This window comes from Macaca thibetana, chromosome 3 (genome assembly GCF_024542745.1).
Source record: "Macaca thibetana thibetana isolate TM-01 chromosome 3, ASM2454274v1, whole genome shotgun sequence".
NCBI lineage: Eukaryota > Metazoa > Chordata > Mammalia > Primates > Cercopithecidae > Macaca > Macaca thibetana.
Window position 1 is genome coordinate 93,994,773 of NC_065580.1, and position 27,767 is coordinate 94,022,539.

Sequence of the window (27,767 nt, forward strand, 5' to 3'; positions counted from 1 at the left end):
TTTTCAAAGAAATTAGCTTTTATTTGAGACTACTTTTCCCCACATGTATCTTTCAAGAATTCTATGCTATATGATAACCTGCTTATCCACTGTCCCAATACCAGAATTTCTAACAGCAAATTATACAACTGCTGTAGGTAATAAATAAGGGTTGTCCTTCACTGATTAAGGGACTAAACTTCAATAAATTTAACAATAACAACAAAAAAATCACACTTTAGTTTTTAAGTTTTAACAGATGTATTTCAAATACAGCATGTTTTACAGGAGTTCACAAACTTTCCATCTCTAAAAAAAAACTTTCAACTACTTGACTGTTCCATTCCACCCCAGACAATCCTGACACGACTGAACTACTTCATGTGTTACTTTCCTGAAAATAAAGTTAAAAAAAGGAGTTCATGATAAATGCAGATCTCTAATACAGTATCTAACACAAAATAAGCTTTAAAAAGACAGTTTCTTTCCTTATTTGATTAGTTAGAAGTTTAGGTAAAAGCAAAAAAAAAAAAAAAAAAAAAAAAAAAAAAAAATTTACAAAGCATAACATTGGGGTTCTTTTTATACTCAAGATGTTTAACTGCTCAAAATGACAACAATTACATCTTTAAGAGTATAATTAAAAGGGGTGGAAAACAGCAACACAATTGACAAAAGTGTAGATGCTAAATCAACGATTTTTTTTCTTAAGGAGTAGGAAGAATCCAAAGCTTGGGGAAGTCTCAGGAAAAAAAAAAAAAAAAGAAAGAAAACAAAGAGGAAAAAAACGTCCTTAATTGCAACCATTCCATTATCAATAGCGTCCTAAAAGAGAAAAAGCAAAAAAAAAAAAAAAAAAAAAAAAAAAGAAGAACAAGTTAACAATTATAGTTTAATTTGCCTAATATTTTTCCAACTATTAACTGCCACCTTCCACCTTATACTCTAATATTCTAAAGTAAGCCATTAATTAGAAATGAGGTTTTTAATGCTACAAAAGCAAAGTTCACATACTTGGGCTGTAGGAACGAGATCTTGATCGTGATCTGTATCGACTATAATAAGGAGAAGGTGATCGTCTTCTGTAAGAAATGAAAGATTACTTAGCATACTATATAATCACTCCACTGAGGCCGATGAAAATAAAAATTCCTCATCATTCAAAATAATAATGTACCTAAGGTGATAACTACTTAATATTAAGTTCTCTTTGTGCCAATGAGACCAGAAAAGTAAAGAGCACAACAAAATACTGGCATATACAGATTGCTAACTTCTGTTCCCAAAGCGTCATATATGATCTATTTTAAAAATCAAGTTTTTATTCATATGTATCAAACATAAAAGTGCCAAACACTACTATCATCTAATTTAGAACAGAAAGCTCAAGTTAAAACATTACCTGTACCGGTAATCATAGTCTTCATATCTGTCATACCCACGATCATATCCTCTATCATAGTAAGAATCTCGACGTCTGCCACCACCTCCACCTCCACCACCACCTCCTCCTCCTCCACCACCACCACTACTGCAGAAAAATGTAAAAATTCTGCATTAGTGTGAATGACTATTTTCCAGGACACTTTAATAGAAATTGAATGCCTTAAAAAAGAGAAAAGTGAGAAAGAACATCCCTTTCATCAGAAATTGCCTCCGTATCTCATTTTAGTGACTCCCATGGTATTCTGCTTTGCCTTATTCACTACATACATAACCAAGAAGGACTTCACAAAACTCTCAAAACTATTAACTGCTCTTCTATTAATGCACTGCCCAAATCATCAAAACCTTTTCAACAAATTGAAACGATGAAACACTGTGTTGAGCAGCAGTATAAAAATGCTAATATGCATCCCTACTGCTAAATGAGACTGGTAAAATAAATAAATAAATGAATAAAAGGTGTATCCCTGTGACTAAAAGGCAATAAACACCAAGAATTTTAAAGTAACTAACTCTGGACACCAAAGAGAACACCAAGGAATGACTATATTCCTTCTTTTATTCCCAAGAAATACCTCTGTGAATACTGCCTTTGGTTGTATATTTTATTTTTATTTTTTGAGACAGAATCTTGCTCTGTCACCTAGGCTGGAGTGTATTGGTGCGATCTCAGCTCACTGCAAGCCCTGCCTCCCGGGTTCACACCATTCTCCTGCCTCAGCCTCCCAAGTAGCTGGGACTACAGGCACCCGCCACCACGCCTGGCTAATTTTCGTATTTTTAGTAGAGACGGGGTTCCACCGTGGTCCCAACCTCCTGACCTCATGATCCACCCGTCTCGGCCTCCCAAAGTGTTGGGATTACAGGTGTGAGCCACTGCGCCTGGCCAATGAACATCACAAGCCAGCCAGGAGGGTTGTATATTTAAAAACATTATCAAAACCCCTGCTTACGTTTTTTGTTTTTGTTTTTAGAAAGAATCTCACTCTGTCGCCAAGGCTCACTGCAACCTCCGCCTCCCAGGTTCAAGTGATTCTTGTGCCTCAGCTCCCGAGTAGCTGGGATTACAGGTGTGTGCCACCACACCTGGCTAATTTTTGTATTTTTCTTTTAGTAGAAGCAGGGTTTTGCCACGTTGCCCAAGATGGATTTGAACTCCTGGCCTCAAGTGATCTGCCTGCCTCGGCCTCCCAAAGTGCTGGGATTACAAGTGTGAGCCACTACACATCAGGATGGGGTACCGTGGCTCATGCCTATAATCTCAGCACTTTGGGAAGTCAAGGTGGGTGAATTCCTTGAGCCCAGGTGTTCAAGACCCACCCAGGCAATGTAATGAGACCTCTTGCTCTAAGAGAGTCCTTCTCTCTTTAAAACAAAAAAATTAGCATGGCGGCATGCACATGTAGTCCCAGCTACTTCAGAGGCTGAGGTGGGAGGATTGCTTTGGCCCAGGAAGAAGTTGCAGTGAGCCAAGGTTGCTCACAAGGTGCTACAGATTCTTTTTATAACCTACCTCCAATTTTATTCTTTAGCTTATGAGGCGCAACCTCAGTTCACTGCAAACTCTGCTTCCCAGGTTGAAGCAATCCTCCCACCTCAGCCTCCTGAGTAGCTAGGACTACAGGTACATGCCACCATGCCTAGCTAATTTTTGTATGTTTTAAGGAGAGATGGGATTTCACCATGTTGTACAGGCTGGTCATAAACTCCTGGGCTCAAGTGATCCACCCACCTTGGCCTCCCAATGCTGGGATTACAGGTGTTGAGCCACTGTGCCTGGCCTACTGTGGCATCTTTTAATATTTTTAACAAATGCTAAAATCAATAAAATCTGTCTTAAACACAGAGACTTCCCCAAATCACATAAGAACAAAAAGAGAACCAATATTTAAACAGCCTATGATATTTTTCTAGTATTCAGTAATTTTTCTGCTTGTACAGTACAAAGAGCTCAGCCAGGCTGGGGGGAAAAAAAAGCCAGGATGCACTTTTGATAGTTTTAATTTACCCTGTTGCTCAAACATATGTATGTAAAAATAAAAAGACTGGCTGAGGCAAGTGGATTGCTTGAGCCCAGGAGTTCAAGACCAGCCTGTACAACATAGTGAAATCTTACCTCTGAAATACACAAAAAACAATGTATTTAACTTTCAACTCTCCCCTGGCATGGTGGCTCATACCTGCAATCCTACACTTTGGGAGGCCAAGGCGGGCAGATCACTTCAGCCCAGGATTTCAAGACCAGCCTGGGCAACAAGGCAAAATCCCACATCTCTACAAAAAATACAAAAATTAGCTGGACGTGGTGGCACGTGCCTGTAGTCCCAGCTACTCAGGAGGCTGAGGTGGGAGGACTGCTTGACCCAGGAAGCAGAGGTTGCAGTGAGCTGAGATGGCGCCACAGCAGCCCAGCCTGGGTCACAGAGTGAGACCATGTCTCAAACCCACACCCTTGCCAAAATCAATTCTAATTATAGGAAAAAAGTTTTTCTGAGTAATCAAAATTTTGCACATATTTCTGGTGGATTTCATAGTTTAGCTTAGGAAACTTGAACTCTTACTGAGTTGGTCTGCCCATGTAGATGCCTGGTGTTGGTGTGTGTGCTCTCTTGGTGATAGAATAATCCACCCGAATTCTTCTACCATCCAGCTCCATTCCATTTGCCCTTTCCATAGCCTAGAAAGAACAGGCACAGAAAGTCACATATAATTCACCAGTCTTGAAGTAATCATTACTTAAAATTAAGCACAAAGTATTTGTAATCCAAATAAACTCCTGATTTTGAAAATGACAGCAATGTAGCTTGTACAGGGCACTGTATAGACAATTCTAGACCTCAACAATGTCCAGAACACATTTTAATATACTCAGCAGAAAGAATAGTTAATAAACTTTCCCAAATAATTTTCCAGTTCTGGTTCAATTCCCATTCCCCACTCCATGAGATCAACAAACAGTAGTTAATAAACTTTCCCAAATAATTTTCCAGTTTTGGTTCAATTCCCATTCCCCATTCTATGAGATCAACAGCGGAGCGGAGACTGAAGTCTTTTCAAGCTAATTTTGTAGGTTGCCCAGGTAGACTGCCATTTCATACTTTCTAGTTTCCGGCGATTTCACTTATAAAAACTGACTTCAGAACATTAAAAAGGGTTTGCTAAGCTTTATACAGGTTCTTTTTATAACCTGCCCCCAATCTTATTCTTTAGTTTGCAGTCTAGTATACTGACAAGACTCAGTGAGCAGTCAAGAAATGATGATATAAATAGACAAGAACAAATTTATGGTAATGCCTTTCAGCCTTTTACTGAGACTGAACTAATAAAAGTATAATAAACTAATAAAAGCTACACAATTTTTATGTATCCACAAATATTTCTCTGTAAGAGTGCCCTATAAACTAAATGTCATTAAAAAACAAAACAAAAGAAAAGACAAGGTCTCACTCCGTTGCCCAAGCTGGCAGTGACAAGATCATAGTTTACCGTGGCCTCAAACTTCTCGGCTTATGCAATCCTCCAGCCTTAGTCTCCTAAGTAGCTAGAACCACAAGGTTTGTGCCACCATGCTTGGCTAATTAAAACAAAAATTATTGGTAGAGAAGGGGTCTAAACAGTATTCCATTCAATGGATTGCATTTTATTATTTATTTATGAGAACAAGTTTCGCTCTTGTTGCACAGGCTGGAGTGCAATGGCGTGACCTCGGCTCACTGCAGCCTCGGCCTCCTGGGTTGAAGTGATTCTCCTGCCTCAGCCTCCCAAGTAGCTGGGATTACAGGCATGCGCCACCATGCCCAGCTAATTTTTTGTATTTTTAGTAGAGACGGGGTTTCACCATGTTGGCCAGGATGGTCTCGATCTCTTGACCTCGTGATCCGCCCGCCTCGGCCTTCCAAAGTGCTGGGATTACAGGCATAAGCCACCACACCCAGCCTGCAAGCATTTATTTTTGTAGAGACAAGATCTGGGTATGTTGCCCAGGCTAGTCTCTTAACTCATGGCCTCAAGTGGCCTTCCCACTTCAGCCTCCCAAATTGCATGAGCCACCTTGCACAGCCTAATTCTTGAAGATCAAGAGATGTCTCTTTGAAAAGAACTCTTTAGAGTATTATTTGTTTCTGGAACAATTTTTTTCCTATTCTCTCACACACACACATATATATTTGTAGAGACCAAGTCTCCCTATGTTTCCCCAGGCTGGTCTCAAACTCCCGGGCTCAAGTAATCCTCCTGCCAAAGTGCTAGGATTAGAAGCATGAGCCACCACACCCGGTTCAATTTTTAAAAAGAACTTTACATCACATAAATGTCTGTAAAAGCAAAGCTGCAAAAATTTAACACATTTTCCATTTGAAGTTCCAAAACTCAATGTTGATCTCCCCTCATCCCATCCTAAGCACTGCCCCCAAAAACACACACAAAACCTCTAAGTACTTCTTACTAAAACAAGGTGAGGAGCTTATATTATTATCTTCACCACATGCACTCTAACAACTTTGACACTTCAGTGAAATTTTCAGAATCAGGGAGAAGTTAGTTAATAAGGGATACAAATTTTAAAAAGATTTTAAAAATCACTTTAGGCTGGGCATGATAGCTCACACCTGTAACCCCAACACTTTGGGAGGCCAAGATGGACGGATCATGAGGTGTCAGGATTGAGACCATCCTGGCCAACATGGTGAAACCCCATCTCTACTAAAAATACAAAAATTAGCTGGGTGTGGTGGCGTGCGCCTGCAGTCCCAGCTACTCAGGAGGCTGAGACAGGAGAATTGCTTGAACCCGGGAGGCGGAGGTTGCAGTGAGCCGAGATTGTGCCACTGCCCTCCAGCCTGGCAACAGAGCAAGACTCTGTCTCCAAAAAAAAAAAAAAAAAAAAAAAAAACTTTAGCCAACTGCAGTGGCTCATGCCTGTAATCCTGGCACTTTGGGGAGGTCAAGGAGGGCAGATCACTTGAGGTCCAGAGTTTGAGGCTAGCCTGGGCAATGGGGCAAAACCCTGTCTCTACCAAAAAATACAAAAATTAGCCGGGCATGGTGGTGTGCACCGGGGTTGTCCCAGCTACTCTGGAGGCTGAGGTGGGAGGATCACTTAAGCCTGGGAGGCGAAAGTTGCAGTGAGCTGAGATCGTGCCATCACACTCCAGCCTAGGCGACAGGGCAAAGAGCAAGAACTCATCACAAAAAACAAAAAAACAAAAAAAAAAAAAAACCAGAAACAAGAAAAAAATCAAATCACTTCAGATTGCCTGTCCCTAAAGACTGGAGGCAGTCTCAGCCATAGAGAAGAAACCATACAACATGCCTGTGTTAGCTGAGGATTCAGCCTAGGCAACTGAAAAGAGAAACTGCGATTTAGCTGACAAGCCTAGTCAACCCAATCCTTAAGTAACACATTGTCACCTAGTGAACTAAAAGGAACTTCTAAACCTGCCACTAAGTAACTGCTCCTGTCTTTAAAGTTGCCATTTAAGCTTTTTTTTTTTCTTCTTTTTGAGATGGAGTGGAGTCTTGCTCTGTTGCCCAGGCTGGAGTGAAGTGGCACGAATTTGTCTCACTGCAACCTCTGCCTCCCAGGTTCAAGCAATTCTCCTGCCTCAGCCTCCCGAGTAGCTGGGATTACAGGCACATGCCACCATGCCCGGCTAATTTGTGTACTTTAGTAGAGACGGGGTTTCACTGTGTTGGCCAGGCTGGTCTTGAACTCCTGACCTCAGGTGATCCACCCACCTCAGCCTCCTCAAATGCTGGGATTACAAGGTGCGAGCCACTACGCCCGGCCTGCCATTTTAGCTTTATCCAGAAGTGGAAGGGGGAGAGGTGGAATCAAGCGATAAACATGTTTCATATTAAAAAATAGTAAGAAGAAAGAAACTGTGTTCTGGCTTGCGCTTTGCAACTTTTACTTCAGCTCAGATATCCTAGTATTTCTTGATACCTTTATCTCTTGAGAAAAGAAATATATATAAATCACAAATATGTAACAGTAAAAAAAAAAAAGTCATAATACTGACAAATTAAGGCATTAAACTGCCTGTGACATAAATGATTAAAAACTGAAGTACTAGCCGAGATTGCGCCACTGCACTCCAGCCTGGGCGACAGAGTGAGACTCTGTCTCAAAAAAAAAAAAATAAAAAAAAAAAAAAAATAAATAAAAAAAGGCCTGATTATTAATAGAACTTCTAGATATATACAAATATATATATATATATTTTAATTTAGAAGACAGAAGGTCTAATAAAACTAAAAGTATTGAGCTTCAAATTCCTTAAAATGCAATTTTATAAATCAATTACTATCAACTTTTAGTAAAGAGTAAGCGAGCCTAGGCCAGGTATAGCAGCTCACATCAGTAATCCTAGCACCTTGGGAGGCCACGGCAGGAGGAACAGTTGAGGCCAGGAGGAGTTCCGAGACCAGCCTAAGCGACACAGCAAGACTCCCTGCAAAAACTTAAAGCAAGCCTAACACTTCGTTTATAATACCTAATGTGTTAGAATAGCACTATTTCAAATCATTGACATTGATTAGTTCATTGTGTTAGACAAGAATAGCATTAAAAAATTATCAATTCTTTCCTTGTAGTATTTTTCAATTATTGAACAGACTGATACATGAACATTTAGAGAACAGAAAAACAAAGTTCCTTCCTCGTTATAGACACAAAATTAAACATATCAAACCTAAACATCCCAGAATTATTTTTAAAGTTAACGTAATCACCTATTTGGAGCATCATTATGGCTTATTCAAAAGAGAACACTTACACATATATACTTTTTCCATTAACTTTTAACTTTTTCCATTAACTTTACACAGCCAGATTTCAATTAGGATATGCCTATACCAGAGAGCATAACTGAAAAAAGTGAAACTGTGGTCACTCCAACTGTTAACACTGAGAGGCAGAGTTTGAATCAGGTCAAAATTAGAAAGGACACAACAGACCACATATGATGGCTCATGCCTGTAAAACCAGCACTCTGGGAGGATCACCTGAGGCCAGGAGTTCAAGATCAGCCTGGGTAACATAGTGAGACCTCATCTCTACAAGAAATTATCTGGGCATGGTGGCCCACGCTTGTAGTCCCTGCTACTCAGGAGGCTGAGGTGGGAGGACTGCTTGAGCCCAGGAGGTCAAGGCTGCACTCCAGCCTGGGCAACAAAGCAAAATCAGCAAGATCCTATCTTTTATTTTTTTGAGACGGAGTCTCGCTCTGTCGCTAATCAATGTCAATGATTTGAAATAGTGCTATTCTAACATATTAGGTGTTATAAAGGAAGTGGTAGGCTTGCTTTAAGTTTTTGCAGGGAGTCTTGCTGTGTCGCTTAGGCTGGTCTCGGAACTCCTCCTGGCCTCAACTGTTCCTGCTGCCGTGGCCTCCCAAGGTGCTAGGATTACTGATGTGAGCTGCTATACCTGGCCTAGGCTCGCTTACTCTTTACTAAAAGTTGATAGTAATTGATTTATAAAATTGCATTTTAAGGAACTTGAAGCTTAATACTTTTAGTTTTATTAGACCTTCTGTCTTCTAAATTAAAAAATATATATATATTTGTATATATCTAGAAGTTCTATTAATAATCAGGCTCTCTTTCTCTCTCTTTTTTTTTGAGAGAGTCTCACTCTGTTGCCCAGGCTGGAGTGCAGTGGTGTGATCTCGGCTCACTGCAAGCTCTGCCTCCTGGGTTCGCGCCATTCTCCTGCCTCAGCCTCCTGAGTAGCTGGGACTACAGGTGCCCGCCACCACGCCCAGCTAATTTTTTGTATTTTTAGGAGAGTCGGGGTTTCACCGTGTTGGCCAGGATGGTCTCGACCTCCTGACCTCATGATCCGCCCGCCTCGGCCTCCCAAAGTGGTGGGATTACAGGCCTGAGTCACCGCACCCAGCCGCAAGATCCTATCTTAAAAAATAAATAAATAAGAAAGAAAGAAAAAGGGATGCAATGTTTACAGAAACAAAAGTCTGTTAATCAACTTTTCACACTAATTCAGTACTATAATCAGGCATATAAAAGACAAATTTACCTCCTTTGAGTCATCTATTCTCTCAAAATACACAAATGCAAATCCTCGAGATCGTCCAGTTCGCTGATCATAAACCACATTGACACCACTCAATGGTCCATATCGAGAAAATACTTCACGAAGATCTCTCTCTGTTGTGTACAAACTGAGGCCAAACACTCCAAGGCAAGTGTTGGGATCTGGATTTGCCTATTGAATAAAAACATTATTTAAAACTCCAAATTAAAATCAAAATTAAAGAAACAGAAATACTTTGTTTAGAACACCTCATCTAATACACAAAAAATATATTGTTTCTAGTAATTTAGAGGTAAGATTTTAAGAAAACTAGAGCAGATGAGCCGTATTTTACAATTCACAGTACACCCAAGGACTTCTTTGGGATATGCTTTCTGTCTATTGCCTGAATTAAAATGTTCTTACTCTCCAGCCCAGCAACGTTCATAATGTATCCTAAAAATCCTGTAATCCCAGCACTTCGGGAGGCTGAGGCGGGTGGATCACCTGAGGTTAGGAGTTTGACACCAGCCTGGCCAACACGGTGAAACCCCATCTCTACTAAAAATACAAAAATTAGCCGGGCATGTTGGCAGGTGCCTGTAATCCCAGCCACTCCAGAGGCTGAGGCAGGAGAATCGCTTGAATCCTGGAGGTGGAGGTTGCAGTGAGCCAAGATCGCGCCATCGCACTCCAGCCTAGGTGACAAGTGTGTTAGAAATGTTTGTTTCTCGGTGTTGTAAAGAAGTACCACTTGAACATACATTTTTTTAGTAAGGCCATTTTTATTTTCTGGAGAAAGGGTACACTTGTCAGCAGTTTTGTTACAAGAGTACACTGAACAAAGGAAACAGGGTCATTTATAATCTGATATGTCTACCTTACTGTTGTGTCTGTTTTTTATTGGTTGGAACGGGACTTCACATTCTGTATTTGTCTTGATTGGCTAGTAACTTAGAACTTTTTAAAAGAGGCAAAGGCAGGAGAACAAAGGAAGGAGGAAGTAACTTATGGAATGTTGAGAAAGGTAAAAACACCTTTAAATAAAGAAGAGGAACAGGCTATGACCTAATGCTTATTTGGACCTGTACAAGCATGTTAGGGCAAATATTTAGGCTAAATTGTGGGAGCTAAGAACATAAAGTACATTGATTTTTTTTTTTATTACGGCTAGTACTTTTTTTTTTGAGACGGAGTTTCACTCTTGTTGCCCAGGCTGGAGTGCAATGGTGCGATCTCGGCTCACCACAACCTCCACCTCAGCCTCCCAAGCAGCTACACCCATTCACAGTATACACTACCCATTACAGGCATGCACTACCACCCCCAGCTAATTTTGTATTTTTTGGTAGAGATGCGGTTTCTCCATGCTGGTTAGCCTGGTCTCGAACTCCCAACCTCAGGTGATCCACCCACCTTGACCACCCAAAGTGCTGGGATTATGGGCGTGAGTCACCGCACCTGGCCTAGCAGATATTTAAGAATGTTAGCACAGGTCTTTGAACAAATTTAGCTTCTAAGAGAAGTTATTATTTATTTCTAATTAGATGGGGAGGAAAATCTCTTTGAAGAGGAATCTTTAGTTTTTACAAGAGCGAAACTCCATCTCAAAAAAAAAGTTTAATACCATCTTTCTTGTTTATTCAAATGCTTTACATCCCTTACAGATTTGTACTTAATCTGACTTCATCTGTAATTGTTGATTTAGACCCCTTCTCCTCCATTTTCTTATTTTTTTCCATGAGACAGGGTCTCACTCTGTTGCCTAGGCTGGAGTTTAGTGGCCCGATTATGGCTCACTGCAGCCTTGGCTTCCTTGGGCTCAGGGAATCCTCCCATCTCAGCCTCCCAAGTAGTTGGGATTACAGGCATAAGCCAATATGCCTGGCCCATTTTCACTTTTTAGCAAGGATATTCTTTCAGTGTTCCCACAATCCAGATTTTAGAAATAAATTTACAGATTTCAAAACATTAAATAACGACATGCTCCACCAGTTTAAGTTAGTATCCTGTGGGAGAAGTATAGCACGGCATGCAAACATGCTCTAAAAACTTCAGAGTTCCGCTGCCTGGTTGAAATCTAGACTGCCAGTTAGCAAAAACTAAACCAAAACCAAAAGTCCTTCAATGTCATATATCCAAGACTCAATAACTTGCCTCACAGAAATATTAAGAGCTTGAAGTGTACTGAATAAAAGTGTTAGCTATGATTACTAAAAAGTTTTTAGTATTTCTTCGACCCCCTTACTCCATCAAAAACTCTGAACATATCCCAGTATTCCCAACTCAGTTTATGCTTTTCACTTGAATTCTTGGAACACATTTCTTTCCAAATATCATCTCCTTTATTTTTTGAGACAGAGTCTCACTCTGTCGCCAAGGCCAGTCTGGAATGCAGTGGCACAATCTCGGCTTGCTGCAACCTCCACTTCCTGGGTTCAAGGGATTCTCCAGCCTCAGCCTCTCAAGTAGTTGGGATTACAGGCGTAAGCCACCACGCCTGGCTAAATCTTTTTAGCAGAGATGGGGTTTCACCATGTTGGCCAGGCTGGTCTCGAACTCCTGACCTCAGGAGTGAGGTCACCCGCTTTGGCCTCCTAAAGTGCAGGGATTACAGGTGTGAGTCACCGCGCCCAGCCTTCATCTCCTTTTACTCAAAAGTCATGAAAAGAAAAATATACTCCCAGCCAGGCACGGTAGCTCATGCCTGTAACCCCAGCACTTTGGGAGGCCAAGGCAGGTGGATCACCTGAAGTCAGGAGTTCGAGACCCAGACTGGCCAACATGGTGAAACCCCATCTCTAAAAATACAAAAATTAGCTGGGTGTGGTGGCGCACACCTGCAATCCCAGCTATTCGCGAGGCTAAGGCCGCAGTGAGTCGAAATTGCACCCCTGCACTCCAGCTGGGGAGACATAGTAAGACTCTGTCTCAAAAAAAGAAAATATACTCCCTTTGCATTCTTTGTCATAAAACATGTAAGCTTATGAAAGATGGTGGTATTTCCTTTATTTTGAAAGCTAAAGCAGCTTATTAAGGATGTTTCCAGAGTATCACTTCTAAACAATGGCCAAGCTCTCCTAAAAGCAGGACATGCTATGACTAAACACAGGAAAGAGAAAATAAGTCATTAACTTTTATAAACCACATACCCTGCTGCCAGTATGTCTTCTCCGGTTAGACATTGGAGAATGGCTTCGGCTCCTTCGCCGCCGGTATTCTGGTGTGTATGATCGACTTCGAGATCGTCTCCTATGAGAGTGAGAGTGGGATCTGGATCGAGTGTAACGTCTATGAGAATGCCTCCTTGACCTCGACCTTTGAGAGAAATACATTTAGGTAAAAATACTGAAACAAAATGGCTAACATCCTTCCCTCTTCCAAGGAAGTATACATGTATTCCTAACTATTCTGAGGTCCCTCCTCCTTGTTTCTGAGGAAAGGGTATTCTTCCTCCGGTTCACTTAAGTCACCACATCTTCCACTTTGTTCTCAGTCAAGCCTCTCTACATTCACCCTTTTCACCTAACCTTACAAAAACGTTAAGGCCCCATCTTCTTTAAAAAAAAAAAAGGGGGGGGGGCTGGGTGCGGTGGCTCAAGCCTGTAATCCCAGCACTTTGGGAGGCCGAGATGAGCGGATCAGGAGATCGAGACCATCCTGGCTAACACGGTGAAACCCTGTCTCTACTAAAAAATACAAAAAAACTAGCCAGGCGAGGTGGCGGGCGCCTATAGTCCCAGCTACTCGGGAGGCTGAGACAGGAGAATGGCATAAACCTGGGAGGCGGAGCTTGCAGTGAGCTGAGATCCGGCCACTGCGCTCCAGCCCAGGCAACAGAGCGAGACTCAAAAAAAACAAAAACAACAAAAACCAAAAAACAAAAACCCAACTATTGCTGTAAAATAAAATCCTGGCTGGGTGCAGTGGCTCATGCCTGTAATCCCAGCACTCTGGGAGGCCGAGGCGGGTAGATCACAAGGTCAAGAGATCAAGACCATCCTGGCCAACATGTTGAAACCTCGTCTCTACTAAAAATACAAAAATTAGCCAGGCGTGGTGGTGGGCACCTGTAATTCCAGCTACTTGGGAGGCTGAGGCAGAAGAATCGCTTGAACCCAGGAGGCGGAGGTTGGAGTGAGCCAAGATCATGCCACCGCACTCCAGCATGGTGACAGAGCGAGACTCCGTCTCAAAATAAATAAATAAATAAAATCATTCGATTCTTAGTTAAGTGCGGTGGCGTGTGCTTATGTTCCCAGCTACATGAAAGATGAAGCAAGAAAAATCACTTGGGCCCAGGAGGACAAGTCTAGCCCAGGCAACACATCAAGACTCCACACCTCTATTTAAAAACAAAAATAAACAAACAAAAAAACAGGCTGGGCGCGGAGGCTCATGCCTGTAATCCCAGCACTTTGGGAAGCCGAGGAAGGCAGATCATAAAGTCAAGAGATCAAGACCATCCTGGCCAACATGGTGAAACCCCGTCTCTACTAAAAACACAAAAATTAGCTGGGCGTGGTGGCCCGCGCCTGTCATCCCAGCTACTCAGGAGGCTGAGGCTGGAGAATCGCTTGAACCCGGGAGGTGGAGGCTGCAGTGAGCTGAAATCGTGCTACTGCACTCCAGCCTGGGCAACAAGAGCAAAACTCCATCTCAAAAAACAAACAAACAAAATCCTTTTTGATTTTCTGCTACTTTCTCCATATAGTTCTTTGTCGCCCAGGCTGGAGTGTAGTGGTGTGATCTCAGCTCACTGCAGCCTCTCTTTCCCGGGCTCAAGAAATTCTCCCACCTCAACTTCCCAAAGAGCTGCACCACCATGCCTGGCTAATTTTTATATTTTTCCGGGTTTTGCCATGTTGCCCAGACTGGTCTTGAAGTCCTGGGTTCAAGCAATTTGACCATCTCGGCCTCCCCAGTTAAGCCAGTATGCCTGGCCCATAAAGTTCTACATTCCCCTCACTGCTAAGTATCATTTCCATTTCCCATCCTTCTTTAGCCTGCTGCAATTCAGCATCTGCTAAACTAATTCAACCACCACCTAAATGCCCATCAAAACTGATAACTTTTCTTTTCTTTTTTTTTTTTTTTTTTTGAGACAATCTCACTTCTTTACCCAGGCTGGATTGCAATGGCATGTCTCGGCTCACTGCAACCTCCACCCCCCAGGTTCAAGTGATTCTCCTACCTCAGCCTCCCGAGTAGCTGGATTACAGGCACTTGCCAGCATGCCCGGCTAATTTTTGTATTTTTAGTAGAGATGGGGTTTCACCATGTTGGCCAGATTGGTCTCGAACTCCTGACCTTGTGATCCACCCACCTCAGCCTCCCAAAGTGCCGGGACTACAGGTGTGAGCCACTGTGTCCGGCCCAAAACTGCTAACATTTCTGAGTCTTCATGTTTTTTTTTTTCCTTGAGACAGAATCTCGTTCTGTCACCCAGACTGGAGTGTGCAATGGCCTGATCTTGGCTCACTGCAACCTCTACTTCCTGGGTTCAAGTGATTCTCCTGCCTCAGCCTCCTGAGGAACTACAGGCCTGTGCCACTACACCTGGCAAATATTTTGTATTTTTAGTAGAGACAGAGTCTCAACGTGTTGGCCAGGCTGCTCTCAAACTCCGGACCTCAAGTGATCCACCCCTCCTTTTGCTCCCAAAGTGCTGGGGTTATAGGCATGAGCCACCACACTCAGCCTAAGCCTTTACTTATTGATACTTTCTATAACATCTCACTTGTCTACTGCTGCTTTTCTAGTTCATCTCCTCTAATTCCCAGTTGCTTGCAGTCCTTTCTTTGCCTGTAAGACTAATCCAACAGGCCGGGCACAGTGGCTCAGCCTATAATCCCAGCACTTTGGGAGGCCAAGGCAGGCAGATCACAAGGTAAGGAGATCAAGACCATCCTGGCCAACATGATAAAACCCTGTCTCTATTAAAAATACAACAAATTAGCTGGGTGTGGTGGCCCATGCCTGTAATCCCAGCTACTCGGGAGGCTGAGGCAAGAGAATCACTTGAACCCGGGAGGCAGATGTTGCAGTGAGCTGAGATCAGGCCACTGTACTCCAGCCTGGCAACAGAGTGAGACTCCGTCTTAAAAAAAAAAAAAAAACTAATTCAACAAATTCTTACCCACCATTCATATGACCCACCCTTAACTGACACAGACCAGCAGTGATGACAGTCATATAAAATACCTTCTATATGGTATTCAATGAACCCAGGAGGTGGAGGTTGCAGTGAGCTGAGATCACACCACTGCACTCCAGCCTGGGCAACAGAGCAAGACTCCATCTCAAACAAAACAAAACAAAACAAAACTCTTCAAGAGTCTCTACTTTTTTTCAGCTCAATAATAACCCATTGTTAATACGGCTAACTGTCCTCAGTAATTCCCTACTTGAACCAGATCACCAATTTTCTGTTAAGTAATCAAGCAAAAACTTTTTGCATGATTTTACAAAGTGAGGATATGGAATACAGGAATAAAACTAGAGGGAAGACCTTATGAAACACAATAGGTGAATAATAACACTAGCAGAGTTGATATTTCCCATTTTAGCTAGCACCAATTTACAGTTCCAAATTTTAAAACGAAGAAAAAAAAAAAAGTAAGAAAACCCTTAATTTAACATCAATTATTACTTCTAAACAGCAATGAAAGTGAGACAATAAAACTCTTCCAGCCAGGCGCAGTGGCTCACGCCTGTAATCCCAACACTTTGGGAGGCCGAGGCAGGCGGATCACCTGAGGTCAGAAGTTCGAGACCAGCCTGACCAACATGGAGAGTCCCCCCCCCCAAACCATCTCTACTAAAAATACAAAATTAGCCGGGTGTAGCGGCACATGCCTGTAATCCCAGCTACTAGGGAGGCTGAAGCAGGAGAATTGCTTGAACCTGGGAGGTGGAGGTTGTGGTGAGCTGAGATCACGCCATTGCACTCCAGCCTGGGAAACAAGAGCAAAATTCCATCTCAAAAAAAAAAAAAAAAAGGGAGTCACCCAGGGTGGAGGGCAGTGGCGCCATCTCTCGGTTTACTGCAACCTCCACATCCTGGGTTCAAGCGCTTCTCCTGCCTAAGCCTCCCAGGTAGCTCGCCACTACGCCCAACTAATTTTTGTATTTTCAGTAGAGGCAAGGTTTCACCATGTTGCCCAGGCTGGTCTCAAACTCCTGACCTCAAGTGATCCACTCACCTCGGCCTCCCAAAGTGCTGGTATTACAGAGGTGCACCACTGCGCCCAGCCTGTCTTAAAACTTTTTATCCCACCTCAGTACACCTGGGGCATTTGACAGTGACTTTGCATCGGTTCTGCATCGGTTCACTATAGCGTTTCTGTTGTCCATGGTGGTGGGACCCCGAATCAGCTGAGGACTTTTCTGCCCAATTACATCTGACCAGAGCTCTACCATGGACATAGAGTCAGAATCTTCAGATAAAAATGTAGCTGGAATGTAAATCCTAAAAATGCTTCTCAATCGTTCTGACCAACCAGCATAACATACACACATCAACTTTCTCTGCACTAAATTACATGTGAGACTCCGATGCAGAAAACCACCTTTTTGTTGTGCAAATATTGTTGGCATAGAAACCAAACACTAATTATCAAATGCCAAACACACTTAAATCAATGGCTATATACACATAATTTGTATTGGTTGCAACTATCCAATATATTAACTGGGCCAGGAGATGATTTTATTATTAATTTCTTATTTTTCAGTGACAGGGTCTCCCTGGCACCCAGCCTGTGGTACAGTGGTGCAGTCAATGCAGCCTGGAACTCCTGGGCTCAAGCCGTACTTCCAAGTCTTTGTCTGGGATATGGTATTCATTTACAAAGAGCAGTCTGAGAAAAACTACATCATTTTGAGTCTTTTGTGAAATTTCTACACAAAATGCAGCCAACACAGCTTTGTCCTCAAAAACCCCAGAAGAATATTTTAAGTATTATCTTAAACAGACTTACCTGGATTTTGATCTTGATCGAGAATGGGATTCAGAGTGTTTGGAAACCCTCGATGGACTACGAGATCCTGACCTGCTCTCCGATTTTACACGAGCAGGAGTTCCCGTTGGAGATTTTGACTGAGAGCGAGACTCCTAACAAAGAAGACAGTATTACAAATGGCACTGGTCATGTAGATGCCTAACACCTAACATTTAAAGTACCGAAATTATTTATATTGATTGCTCCTGAAAAACAAATGGTTAGGCAACACCCTCCAGAAAAAATTTCAGCTCAATAATAACCCATTGTTAATACTGCTAACTGTCCTCAATAATTCCCTACTTGAACCAGATCACCAATTCTCTATTAACTAAGTAATCATGCAAATTCATCTACAACTTGATCATACAGACACTGGAACATAAACCATACATTTACTTAACCTAGGACCCATTCATTCTTCCAGATTCTTTTAATTCTACTTCACTCTTGCTTTCTACTTCTCTTCATTCTTCATTGAGTTTTTCATTTTTCATACTTCGTGTATTCTTCCCCAATTCAAACAATTCAAAATAGCCTTAAAAAAAATTCAAGTGCTTCTATCTGACCAATCTTCTGTTCAATTTTTTCCCCCATTCAATTTTAATTTTCTGATCTTTAATACTTTTCATTAGCCTTCTTTTATCTTGATTTATCTTCCACATTCTTGGAAAAAACTCTTCAATTTCTTCACGAACATTAACCTTAATGGAAAAAGAACATTTAGTATATTTAAGCACGTGGGGATTATAAAACTCTGCTGGAGTTCAGAATGTTATCTACCAAATGGAAAAGCCAGCAGGTAAAGTGCAAGTAACTAATTTAAAAAAAAAAAAAAAAGAAAAAAAAAACAATTTTATAGTCTTTAAAATTGTTCAAAACTCTAGTTTCTAACAGAGAAGTTACTAAATTTCTCTAAATGTTTTTTTAACCATACTCTTCACCCTCCTCCCATGTTTCATTCTAGTTCCTAAAATGTGAGCAATTTTAATATAAATAATCCAAACATAAATCTAACAACTATAATTTCCCCCCACCTGTTAAATTTTCACTATTTTATAATCTGAAGATTCTTAAAACAAGCTTTCACTAAGTTATGCTAAGAAATCAAGATATAGTTAGAGTAAGGCATCCCAGGCTGAAATATTTGTACACACCTATCTAAACTCACCCATAGCACGTATCAAAGTTCAAATAAGTCAAAAAGAAAAAAATCAGTAAAATTACACCTTCTTTCAACTTTGACCACTATCTTTGTTCATTCTGACTTAAAATATGTTCTGAAGACAAACAAGCATACTGAAAAAACTAATAGGCATCAAAGTCTTAAAATTTCCCCATTAGCTTATTAATTCCTGATATATACATTTTTGCAACCATATCACTTTAAAATGCTCTATTATCCATGAAATACCACAATGTGCAAGAAGGTACAAAATGTATATCATGGTCTTTATCTTTGATTCCACCTGTTTTGTTCAGTTTTTACATAATTTATGCATTTATGTATGCTGGCACTCCCTTCAGTGACTATATCCTATATCCAAAAGGTGATGGGTTTCTGAAAAAATTGGATGTAAATCAAAGCATTCCAAATAAAATAACTTACTGATCATAAGCTTTTTTTTTTTTTTTTTCTTTTAAACAGATATGAGGCACTCATGATCAAAACAGGATAGACAGTTTGGTTTCCGTCCAGTTAAGCCTTGATTATCAGTGTAAATAATTATCTCCATTTCACAGAAGTAATTTCATACCAATTTATTTATGCCTTAAGACTATCACACAACTCAAACAGCTTTCTGAAAATGTTTCCTTTGCTTCAAGTTTAATGTCAAGACTTATTTATCAAAACTGAAATACACAGCTACCTTTCCGCTCAATACCAACCTTTCCTATTTAGCTACCTACAAGTCTTTCACTGCATCTCAGATACTCTAAACTACTGAACAGATGTCTGCAGCAGGCACAGCAATCTGGGCTTTTTCAGTCACTGAAACTATGAAAACAGCATATTCAGTATCTTATTTAAAAAAAAAAAAGGCATGGCTAATTTGCTTGTAATTTAAGTTTCACAGACTGGTTCATTAACCACACAGATAAGAGCATCTCATACTCCCCTCTTCTCTTTTGGCTTCCCTTTCTACAAAATAGACCTTATGACATAACATTCATTTATGCTACTGTTGAATAGCAATAGCTGGATTATCATCTACGAAAGTTGCTACTGTCCTTCTTATATATACACAGGAGGCTTTCCTCTGTAAAACACTACAATCCTTTAATTTTACTAGGATGGAAATAAAAACCTTTTATTAAAGTAAACAAAATAATTCAGTAACATCTTAAAATTCAAATTTTAAATCCCAGTTTTGGAGTAGCAGCAAAGCATTACGGTATGATAGAATGTCTTTTTAAGAGACGTTAGCTTATTTATTTTGAGACGGAGGAGTCTCATTCTGTCACCCAAGCTGGAGTGTAGTGGTGCCATCTAAGCTCACTGCAACCTCCACCTTCTGGGTTCAAGTGATTCTCCTGCCTCAGCCTCCTGAGTAGCTGGAATTACAGGCATGCACCACCTTGCCCGGTTAATTTTTGTATTTTTAGGAGAGATGGGGTTTTCCCATGTTGGCCAGGCTGGTCTCAAACTCCTGACCTCTAGTGATCGGCCCGCCTCGGCCTCCCAAAGTGTGGGATTACAGGTGTGAGCCACCATGCCCGGTCAACATTAGATTTATTTTAAAAGAAGCTTTGCTTTTTATTATCAAAGGTGTCACAAATACCTAACCTCCTTTGTTGTCTGCCCTTCTCTCTCTTTATCTCAGAGGAAATCTCAAGTCTGCATAAATTTCTTCATGGAAATATCTAAGTTTAAAACAGTCCTCTTCTTCCTAGCTACGAAGTTGTCACCATGATTTTTTTTTTTTTTTTTTTTTTTGAGATGGAGTCTCGCTCTGTAGCCCAGGCTGGAGTGCAGTGGCACGAGATCTCGGCTCACTGCAACCTCCGCCTCCCGGGTTCAAGCGATTCTCCTGCCTTAGCCTCCTGGGTAGCTCGGATTACAGGTGCGCGCCACCACACCCAGCTAATTTTTGTGTTTTTAATAGAGACAGGGTTTCACTACGTTGGCCAGGCTGGTCTCGATCTCCTGACCCCTTGATCTGCCTGCCTTGGCCTCCCCAAGTGCTGGGATTACAGGCGTGAGCCACCACACCCGGCTTCATTTTAACTTTCAAAAACAATTTACACACTTATATTAACAAATCAGTCAGTAACACTGTTAGTAAACTTAACTGGAAGAATAAACTGCCAAGTATATAATTATTTAGAAATAAAGTAACATTTCTCAAAAGCTGTTACCAAATAAATGCCACTTTCATGGAACTCTACATTAGGAATCAAGCTATAAGAAGTCCTTTATATAAAGAGGATAAATGCTAGACTAATCCTTTTCTCTCTGACTTGTCTTCATTATGAAATAATTTCAACTTTTTCTCAAAGAAATTCATAAAACTATCCATAATTTGGAAAATGAATTGAAATTGCAAGCAAAAAAAAAAATTGCTAGGAATGGGTGGTATCTGCCCTATTTCACTAGACTACTTGTTCTTAAAGCTGTCCAGTCAAAGAATCCTACATTTCCTCAGTAATCTGGCTCCTGCATCCAATAACCATTAAAAATACACTGCCCAGTTGAAATGGGCAGATTAATAACTCAACTCATATCATGAATTTTAACGGAAATCTTAAATAGACCTCCAGTCTATCTTACATGCTATAAAGCAGAAGCCAGGCAGAAAAGTTCTTTTAACAGCATAACCTGCTTAAACAGGTTTTTGTTTTGATGATTATTTGCTTGTTTAGTTTTTCTGTCACCCAGGCTGGAGTGCAATGGCACAATCTTCTCATTGCAACCTCCACCTCCTGGGGTGAAGCAATTCTGCCTCAGCCTCCCGGGTAGCTGGGAGTACAGGCACCCAACGCCGCACCCAGCTAACTTTTGTATTTTATTTTAGTAGAGATGGGGTTTCACCACATTGGCCAGGCTGGCCTTGAACTCCTGACCTCAAGTGATCCACCCGCCTCAGCCTCACAAAGTGCCGCGATTACAGGCATGAGCCACTGCACCCGGCCTGCTTGATTAAACTATTCTATTATCAAGATGCCCCTGCTGTTGGTTGAAGGAAATGGCCAAAAATTAAAAGGAGGGAACTAATACTAAGAAAGTATTACAGTGTAACCAATACAAGCTGGTCAAGAATTGTCTGTGTTAAAACAGAGTTGTATTTTACACACTGAATAACCACAATAACCACGTACTATTCTTAAATCAGGAAAAGGGTTATTATATACATGTACATACTGTTGAGGAACATGAACAATTCCTACAGCAAACAATAATTGCAGTCTTTTAATACAGCCTGTGTCATACTACAAAAAGAAATTCTAATACAATATATATATGTGCTATCCATTAAAATAAATAAACAATATAAATGCTATACTGTAACTTACTCTAACATTAAGGCCAGGCAAATTCTATGCCATTTAAGAGTGCCAAATTTACTCAAGTCCAAGTCTATGAGTAGAAGCTTGTAAAACAAACTTACTCAAAATGTGTTTTCCTGCCACTTTATGACATTGGAGCTCTATTTCCATAGATACACACTAGTGCATTCAGGAAAATCACAAGTACCCCAAACAAAGGGAAATGTACCTAAATTATCCAAATACCTTACAATATTCATCTTACTATTTACTAAAGAAATTCTTCAAGACTTGTAAAAAACCTGTATTTACTCAACCTCAGCCTATAGAAAGAACAGTTCTGCTTCCTTCCTCTCGGGTATGGTAGAATACTTATACAGACCCCATGAAGTTAAAGCAACACTTCCATTCTCTCCTTAAACCATAACTGCTATTAGAACAAATCCCTTAAAAAGAAGATAGCAACTGCTCATATTAAATTTAAACATAATTTCCCTTCTTTTAAATGCAGCATGCCTATATGCTGCATTCTGAAGTCAATGTGGTCTTTATCTGCAAAGGCTCAAACATATTCTAATACTGTACGTTTGCTTATTCTCTGAAGTTTAGAATAGTCTTATCATAAATGATTTAGTAACTGACACCCACATATAATCAAATTTAAACTCATACCATAATTGTGAAATTACCTGTAAAATTTACAATATTTAGTACAGATTTTAAATGTGGTTCATAAGTCTCCTAGCTTATATATCATGATCAACTGTAATGTTCAAAAAGCTAATGTATAAGTGGCAATTTCAAAGGTAGAAAAAACAAGTTTGTTTTAAGGGCTAATGTGGTTTAACCGTATAGCAACTAAACCCAAACTACTAAGAACCTGTTACAGCATTCTCTATGTTCTCATCTTCTGGTGTTATACAGTATTTATGAATCTTGGTAAGTCAGATGATAGGGTCCTGGTTTCAAGGAAAAATCACAAGTTTTCTTCTACATATTAGTCAGGCCTAGTCACTCCATCTTTGGTGAAAGTCATGGGACAGGAAGGATTATATGTAACTATATATAGAAGTAACTTAAAAGGAGGGAAAGGAAACCATATTTCCCTTTATTATTCTCCTCTCAACTTTTCTTCAGTGTATACAATCTTTCCCTCATCTGGTTGTTACTATCTTTTTTCACCTCCATGCCTGTCTTGCTAAATTTGTGAGGACATATGAACAAATAGCAATCAGTTTTAATTCATTAGCACGTGAATACACATCTTTTAGTTATCTAATGAATGAGCACCCACTGATACTATCAAAGAAAGTTTTCTGTCAGTCAAGTTCTAAGAAACTACTATACTGATTATTGATGATATTTCACACTTGTTATGCTACATCATAGGTTAGAGTTTGGTGGATTTACAAAATTAAGCCCACAAAGTGTTTTCCAAACCACACATCCCTAAATATTTGAATCCCTGGACATTCCTTCAGATCTCAAGGTTCTATATTCCACTTAATGAGTAGTACAAAGTATAAGCCTCTATGACAGAACTGTAAAATTAGTTATGCACTGTGGGTATAATTACTTGCGCTGCTCCTTTTCAAAATCTTGCCATCTACTTATATTGAGCAGATTAGCATCCTTCAGTGAAAGAACCTCAAATATAAAAATTCGAGATTTAAATTTTTTTTTAAGTTTACAAATTATTTGCTTAAATGGAAGGGGGGAGGAGAACAATTGAAAGCATTAAAATCAGATAAATGATAGTACTTAAATTTAGGAAAACAGATTAAACCCAAGACTCTCTTAGGTTAACACTATCCCTACTATAAGAAAGCAAGCTTTACCCTTATGTAAGGTCAATTTGATGATATATGGAATTAAATTGCTAAAGATGCTGAATAAGCAAAATGCTGACATCTCTCACATTTATCTTAAAATTTCATACACAAATTTTAAGCCCAATTTAAAAGTTTTGGGGTTTTTTTTTTTTTTTTTTTTTTTTTTGAGACAGAGTCTCGCTCTGTCACCAGGCTGGAGTGCACTGTGGGGAGTGCAGTGGTCGATCTCGGCTCACTGCAACCTCCACCTCCTGGGTTCAAGTGATTCTCTACCTCAACCTCCCGAGTTGCTGGGATTACAGACACGCGCCACCACGCCCAGCTAATTTTTGTATTTTTAGTAGAGACGGGATTTCACCATATTGGCCAGGATGGTCTCCATCTCTTGACCTTGTGATCCACCCACCTCAGCCTCCCAAAGTCCGCGTGGCCTTGTTTTGTTTTAAACAAGCCAGTCACAGAGTTGGGTTTTGAATAAGTAGTCATCATCCCTATCATTCTCAGATTTCAGAAAAGGACCCTCCCCCCATTTCTTCTATTCTTTAACAAAAAATCTTTACACACAAAACTTTTAATTCCAAATTGGTACAGATAAATGTTTGCCTTTTTTTTTTTTTTTTTTTTTTTTGAGACAGAGTCTCGCTCTGTCGCCCAGACTAGAGTGCAGTGATGCGATCTCCGCTCTCTGCCTCCCGGGTTTAAGCAATTCTCCCACCTCAGCCTCCTAAGTAGCTAGGATTATAGGCATGAGCCACCCCGCCCGGCCTGTAGGAGTCTCAAAAATATTACAGCTACTCAAGAAGCCAAAACAAATCCTGAAAAGGAGGCAAGAATAAGCGGTATTTTTCCTCTTCAACTGTAGAAAACATAAATAACTCTGGAATTACAAGATAGGTCCCTAACAATAAGGAATCATTAACCTCTATTATCAACACTGGGCTGTTGTATGAAAACTGCACATTTTTATGAAGTATAATTCTTAAAATTTTAGGGGTAGAGGTGTAAAATGTTAAGAAAAGATTTCCATTGCCCTTAATTTCTATGAAGGGCATTAACAGTTTTTGAGCTCAAAATCCCAATTTTGGTTGAAGCTGTATTGAGGCAAACAACTCATTACTTTTATCAAGACATGCGAAAGCCCCCGCTTAAGTGCCACTTTCACTCCCAGCTCCAAAGGACATCTCCACTTAAAATTTCTTTAATGGACCTATTTATTTATTTATTTTTGAGATAAGAGTCTCACTCTGTTGCCCAGGCTGGAGTGCAGTGGCGCAATTCCGCCTCCCAGGTTCAAGTAATTCTCCTGCCTCAGCCTCCCAAGTAGCTGGGATTACAGGCGCACGCCACCAAGCCCAGCTAATTTTGTATTTTTAGTAGAGACAGGGTTTCACCACGCTGGGCAGGCTGGTCTCGAACTCCTAACCTCAAGTAATCTACCCGCCTCGCCTCCCAAATTGTTGGGATTACAGGCGTGAGCCACTGCACCCGGCCAGAAACGATTTAAAAAGGACATCTCCAGACAAGCTTCTGGCATTGTTCTAATTCTTTAACCAATTGCAAATAAAGACAATTATCTCAACCTATAAAAACTAAAAGACAAAACATAAAAAGATACAACAGGTGAGCCTACAAGCACTAGCTGATTTCCATGAAAATACATTTGGGTATCACTTGTGAAAAAAGTCTTTCTTATGACCACAAAGGGCCGTAAGGCCCTTTATTTCTACTAAATAAATCTTTAATGCCTACATATATTTTAGTTTAAAAGTGGATGGGAATCTTTTTTTTTTTGGGGGGGGGAGACGGGAGTCTCACTCTGTCGCCCAGGCTGGTGGGTGGGAATCTTAATGTTACTTTCTTAGGAGGGAAAAGTGACAATTGTCGGCAACTTACTCCTTTCCTAGACTTCATGATAAATTAAAAAAAAAAAAAAAAAGCAAACAAGGTCCCTCTAGTAGTTCTCTTCACTCCCCACAAACCAAATCAAACATCAACCCCTCAATTTTTTTAATAATGAAAGTTAATTGAAGAAATGTACGAATGGACAGCACATTTTCTATCGACAATTACTCAACATTTTCAAAACAAGAAGCATTTTACAACTACCATCATATATGCTTATTGCATGATTTTAGAAAGTTATGTTGGGGCAATCAATATACCATCCTAAAAAATGAGCAAGTTCAATTTTCATTTGTTTCCATGCTCCAAACTTTGCCAAAAAATTCCAATCAAAAGAAAGGCAACTTCTTTAGTCTACTGGGTAACTATCACAGTCTATTGCTTTAAATCTCTTTCCTCAAAGAGAACTAAAGCCTAAACCGACCTTCTGATTTGACTTTTTGGTTCTAGATCTTTATATCATGAACTCCCAAAAAGGACAAAATTCGCCCTCCAGTACACACACCTCAAGTGTTTTTATGTGCTTCCCCTAGTGACTAGAATAAACATCAACACAACAGCCCGGAACGTGTTGCATGGGGCTTTTGTTTTCCTTCCAGTTTCACAGGAACTCACTTCTACAATTCCCAATGTAGGGTAAACTTTGGAAATGAAACTCACTGAAAAACGTTCCAGTACATTTAAGCTGGGTATAGCGTATTCTTTGTGATGTTTATATTTCTCTGACCCCAAATACATTAATAAAAACTTTCTTCTGAGCCCTCTTCGGTGGGGGATAGGGTGAGAAGAGAAATGGGAGAGGGCCTGTTAATTTTCAGGTCATCTTTTAAGTTACAGAACAGTACATACTGACTAGTTATCTTAATACTGAGCCAATGAATTCGTTCAGTTATGTAAGATTAAAGACAGTTTTTGTTTTTTTTCTTTTTACCGTAAAAAGCTGTATAGGAGTGGTCAGTTTTTAGATGAAAGGTCATAGGAAGAAGAGCATTAAAAAGTTCAGATATAAAGAAGAGAAAAAACCCAACATCGAGGAATTAGAAAAATAAGGCGTGAAAGCATTTCCACATTCATTTCGAAGTGAAAGCAAAAGTCGAAGGGACATTAAGGGAAAAGGGCTCCTTGCGTAGTTTTCCCCTCACAGCTCTCGTCTTAAGAACGCTTAAGGGTCGGTGCGGTCGTTGACTAACCACTTCATTAGGCTCGTCCCACCTTCAACCTCAAGGCTTTCGCCTTTATAGACGCAACGCCGCCGGTTCCAACAGAGACGCGGCCGCTCACTGCAATAGAGAGCCAAGGAGACACAGGCCCCAGCTAGTCCCACGCCAGCTTCTCCCCGCCCGGAAAACAGCCCCGCGCACTTTCGACCCCGAGACCCTCTACGATGCTCGGGGTCGCCAGAAATGCCACCGCAGGAAGCACCTACCACTATCCGGACGGAGGGGAGCTCCCTGCCGCCTCCTCCCGCCCAACCGCGACCGGGACCCACACCTCGGAGCAGACATAAGGAAGCCTCAGGGGTGGGGAGAAGGACGGGAGCAATGCGGGGGCGGGGCGGGAAGAGGACCCAGAAGTCCAGGTATCAATCAGCCTCCAAAAAAGGGGGAGGGGTGTTATCCGTGGTGTTTGGGGAAGGAGTGGAACCCAGAAGCCATCTTGGGATGGGAGGAAGCAATCGCGATGGCTCCAGAGGTTGCTCCTCGCGGGACTACCCGCAACCCCGCCCGACCGCGCTTGTTCCCGTGAAACCCCGAGCATTGGGCCGCCGCCTAGACGGCTCCCGCGGCTTTGTACTCACTCTGCCCTCGAAGTTGTTCTCCTCTACATCACTCATGTCGACGAGGCGCTCCCCAGAACTAAATAAGAGACAAGTCTCGGCTCGAGGGCCGATGGCCTAATTAACCCGCTGACTGGACCGTGGGGAAGAGGAAAGAGTCGGCAACCACAGCCGCTCCACTCCACTCCCACTCGGTCGCAGGCTCCGGCAAAATGGCGCCGGCGCCGCCAGAAATCTCCTGGCCTCCTCAGAGCACGACGAAAAGGGGGCGGGCGTATCTGTGACGTCACGAGGCCCCACCTCCC

The 27,767-nt window shown here is 41.1% G+C and overlaps 1 protein-coding gene across 5 annotated transcripts; it reads right to left on the reverse strand.

Annotated features, from left to right (window-relative positions):
- TRA2A (transformer 2 alpha homolog) lies at positions 1-27,688 on the reverse strand. Of its 5 annotated transcripts, none has more exons than XM_050783143.1 (10): positions 27,484-27,688; positions 26,876-26,965; positions 17,868-18,167; positions 17,443-17,576; positions 12,613-12,778; positions 9,464-9,652; positions 3,987-4,102; positions 1,382-1,510; positions 994-1,061; positions 1-804 (listed from the first exon to the last, which is right to left on the reverse strand). In XM_050783143.1, the coding sequence occupies exons 5-10, from the start codon at positions 12,643-12,645 to the stop codon at positions 794-796; spliced, it is 546 nt and encodes a 181-aa protein (XP_050639100.1). In that variant the 5' UTR covers positions 12,646-12,778; positions 17,443-17,576; positions 17,868-18,167; positions 26,876-26,965; positions 27,484-27,688; the 3' UTR covers positions 1-793. The 5 variants fall into 5 exon arrangements, with proteins under 5 accessions (XP_050639100.1, XP_050639099.1, XP_050639101.1 ...); XM_050783142.1 differs by having other exon boundaries at positions 17,857-18,167; XM_050783144.1 differs by lacking the exon at positions 17,868-18,167.
- Between the last annotated feature and the right edge of the window lie 79 nt (positions 27,689-27,767).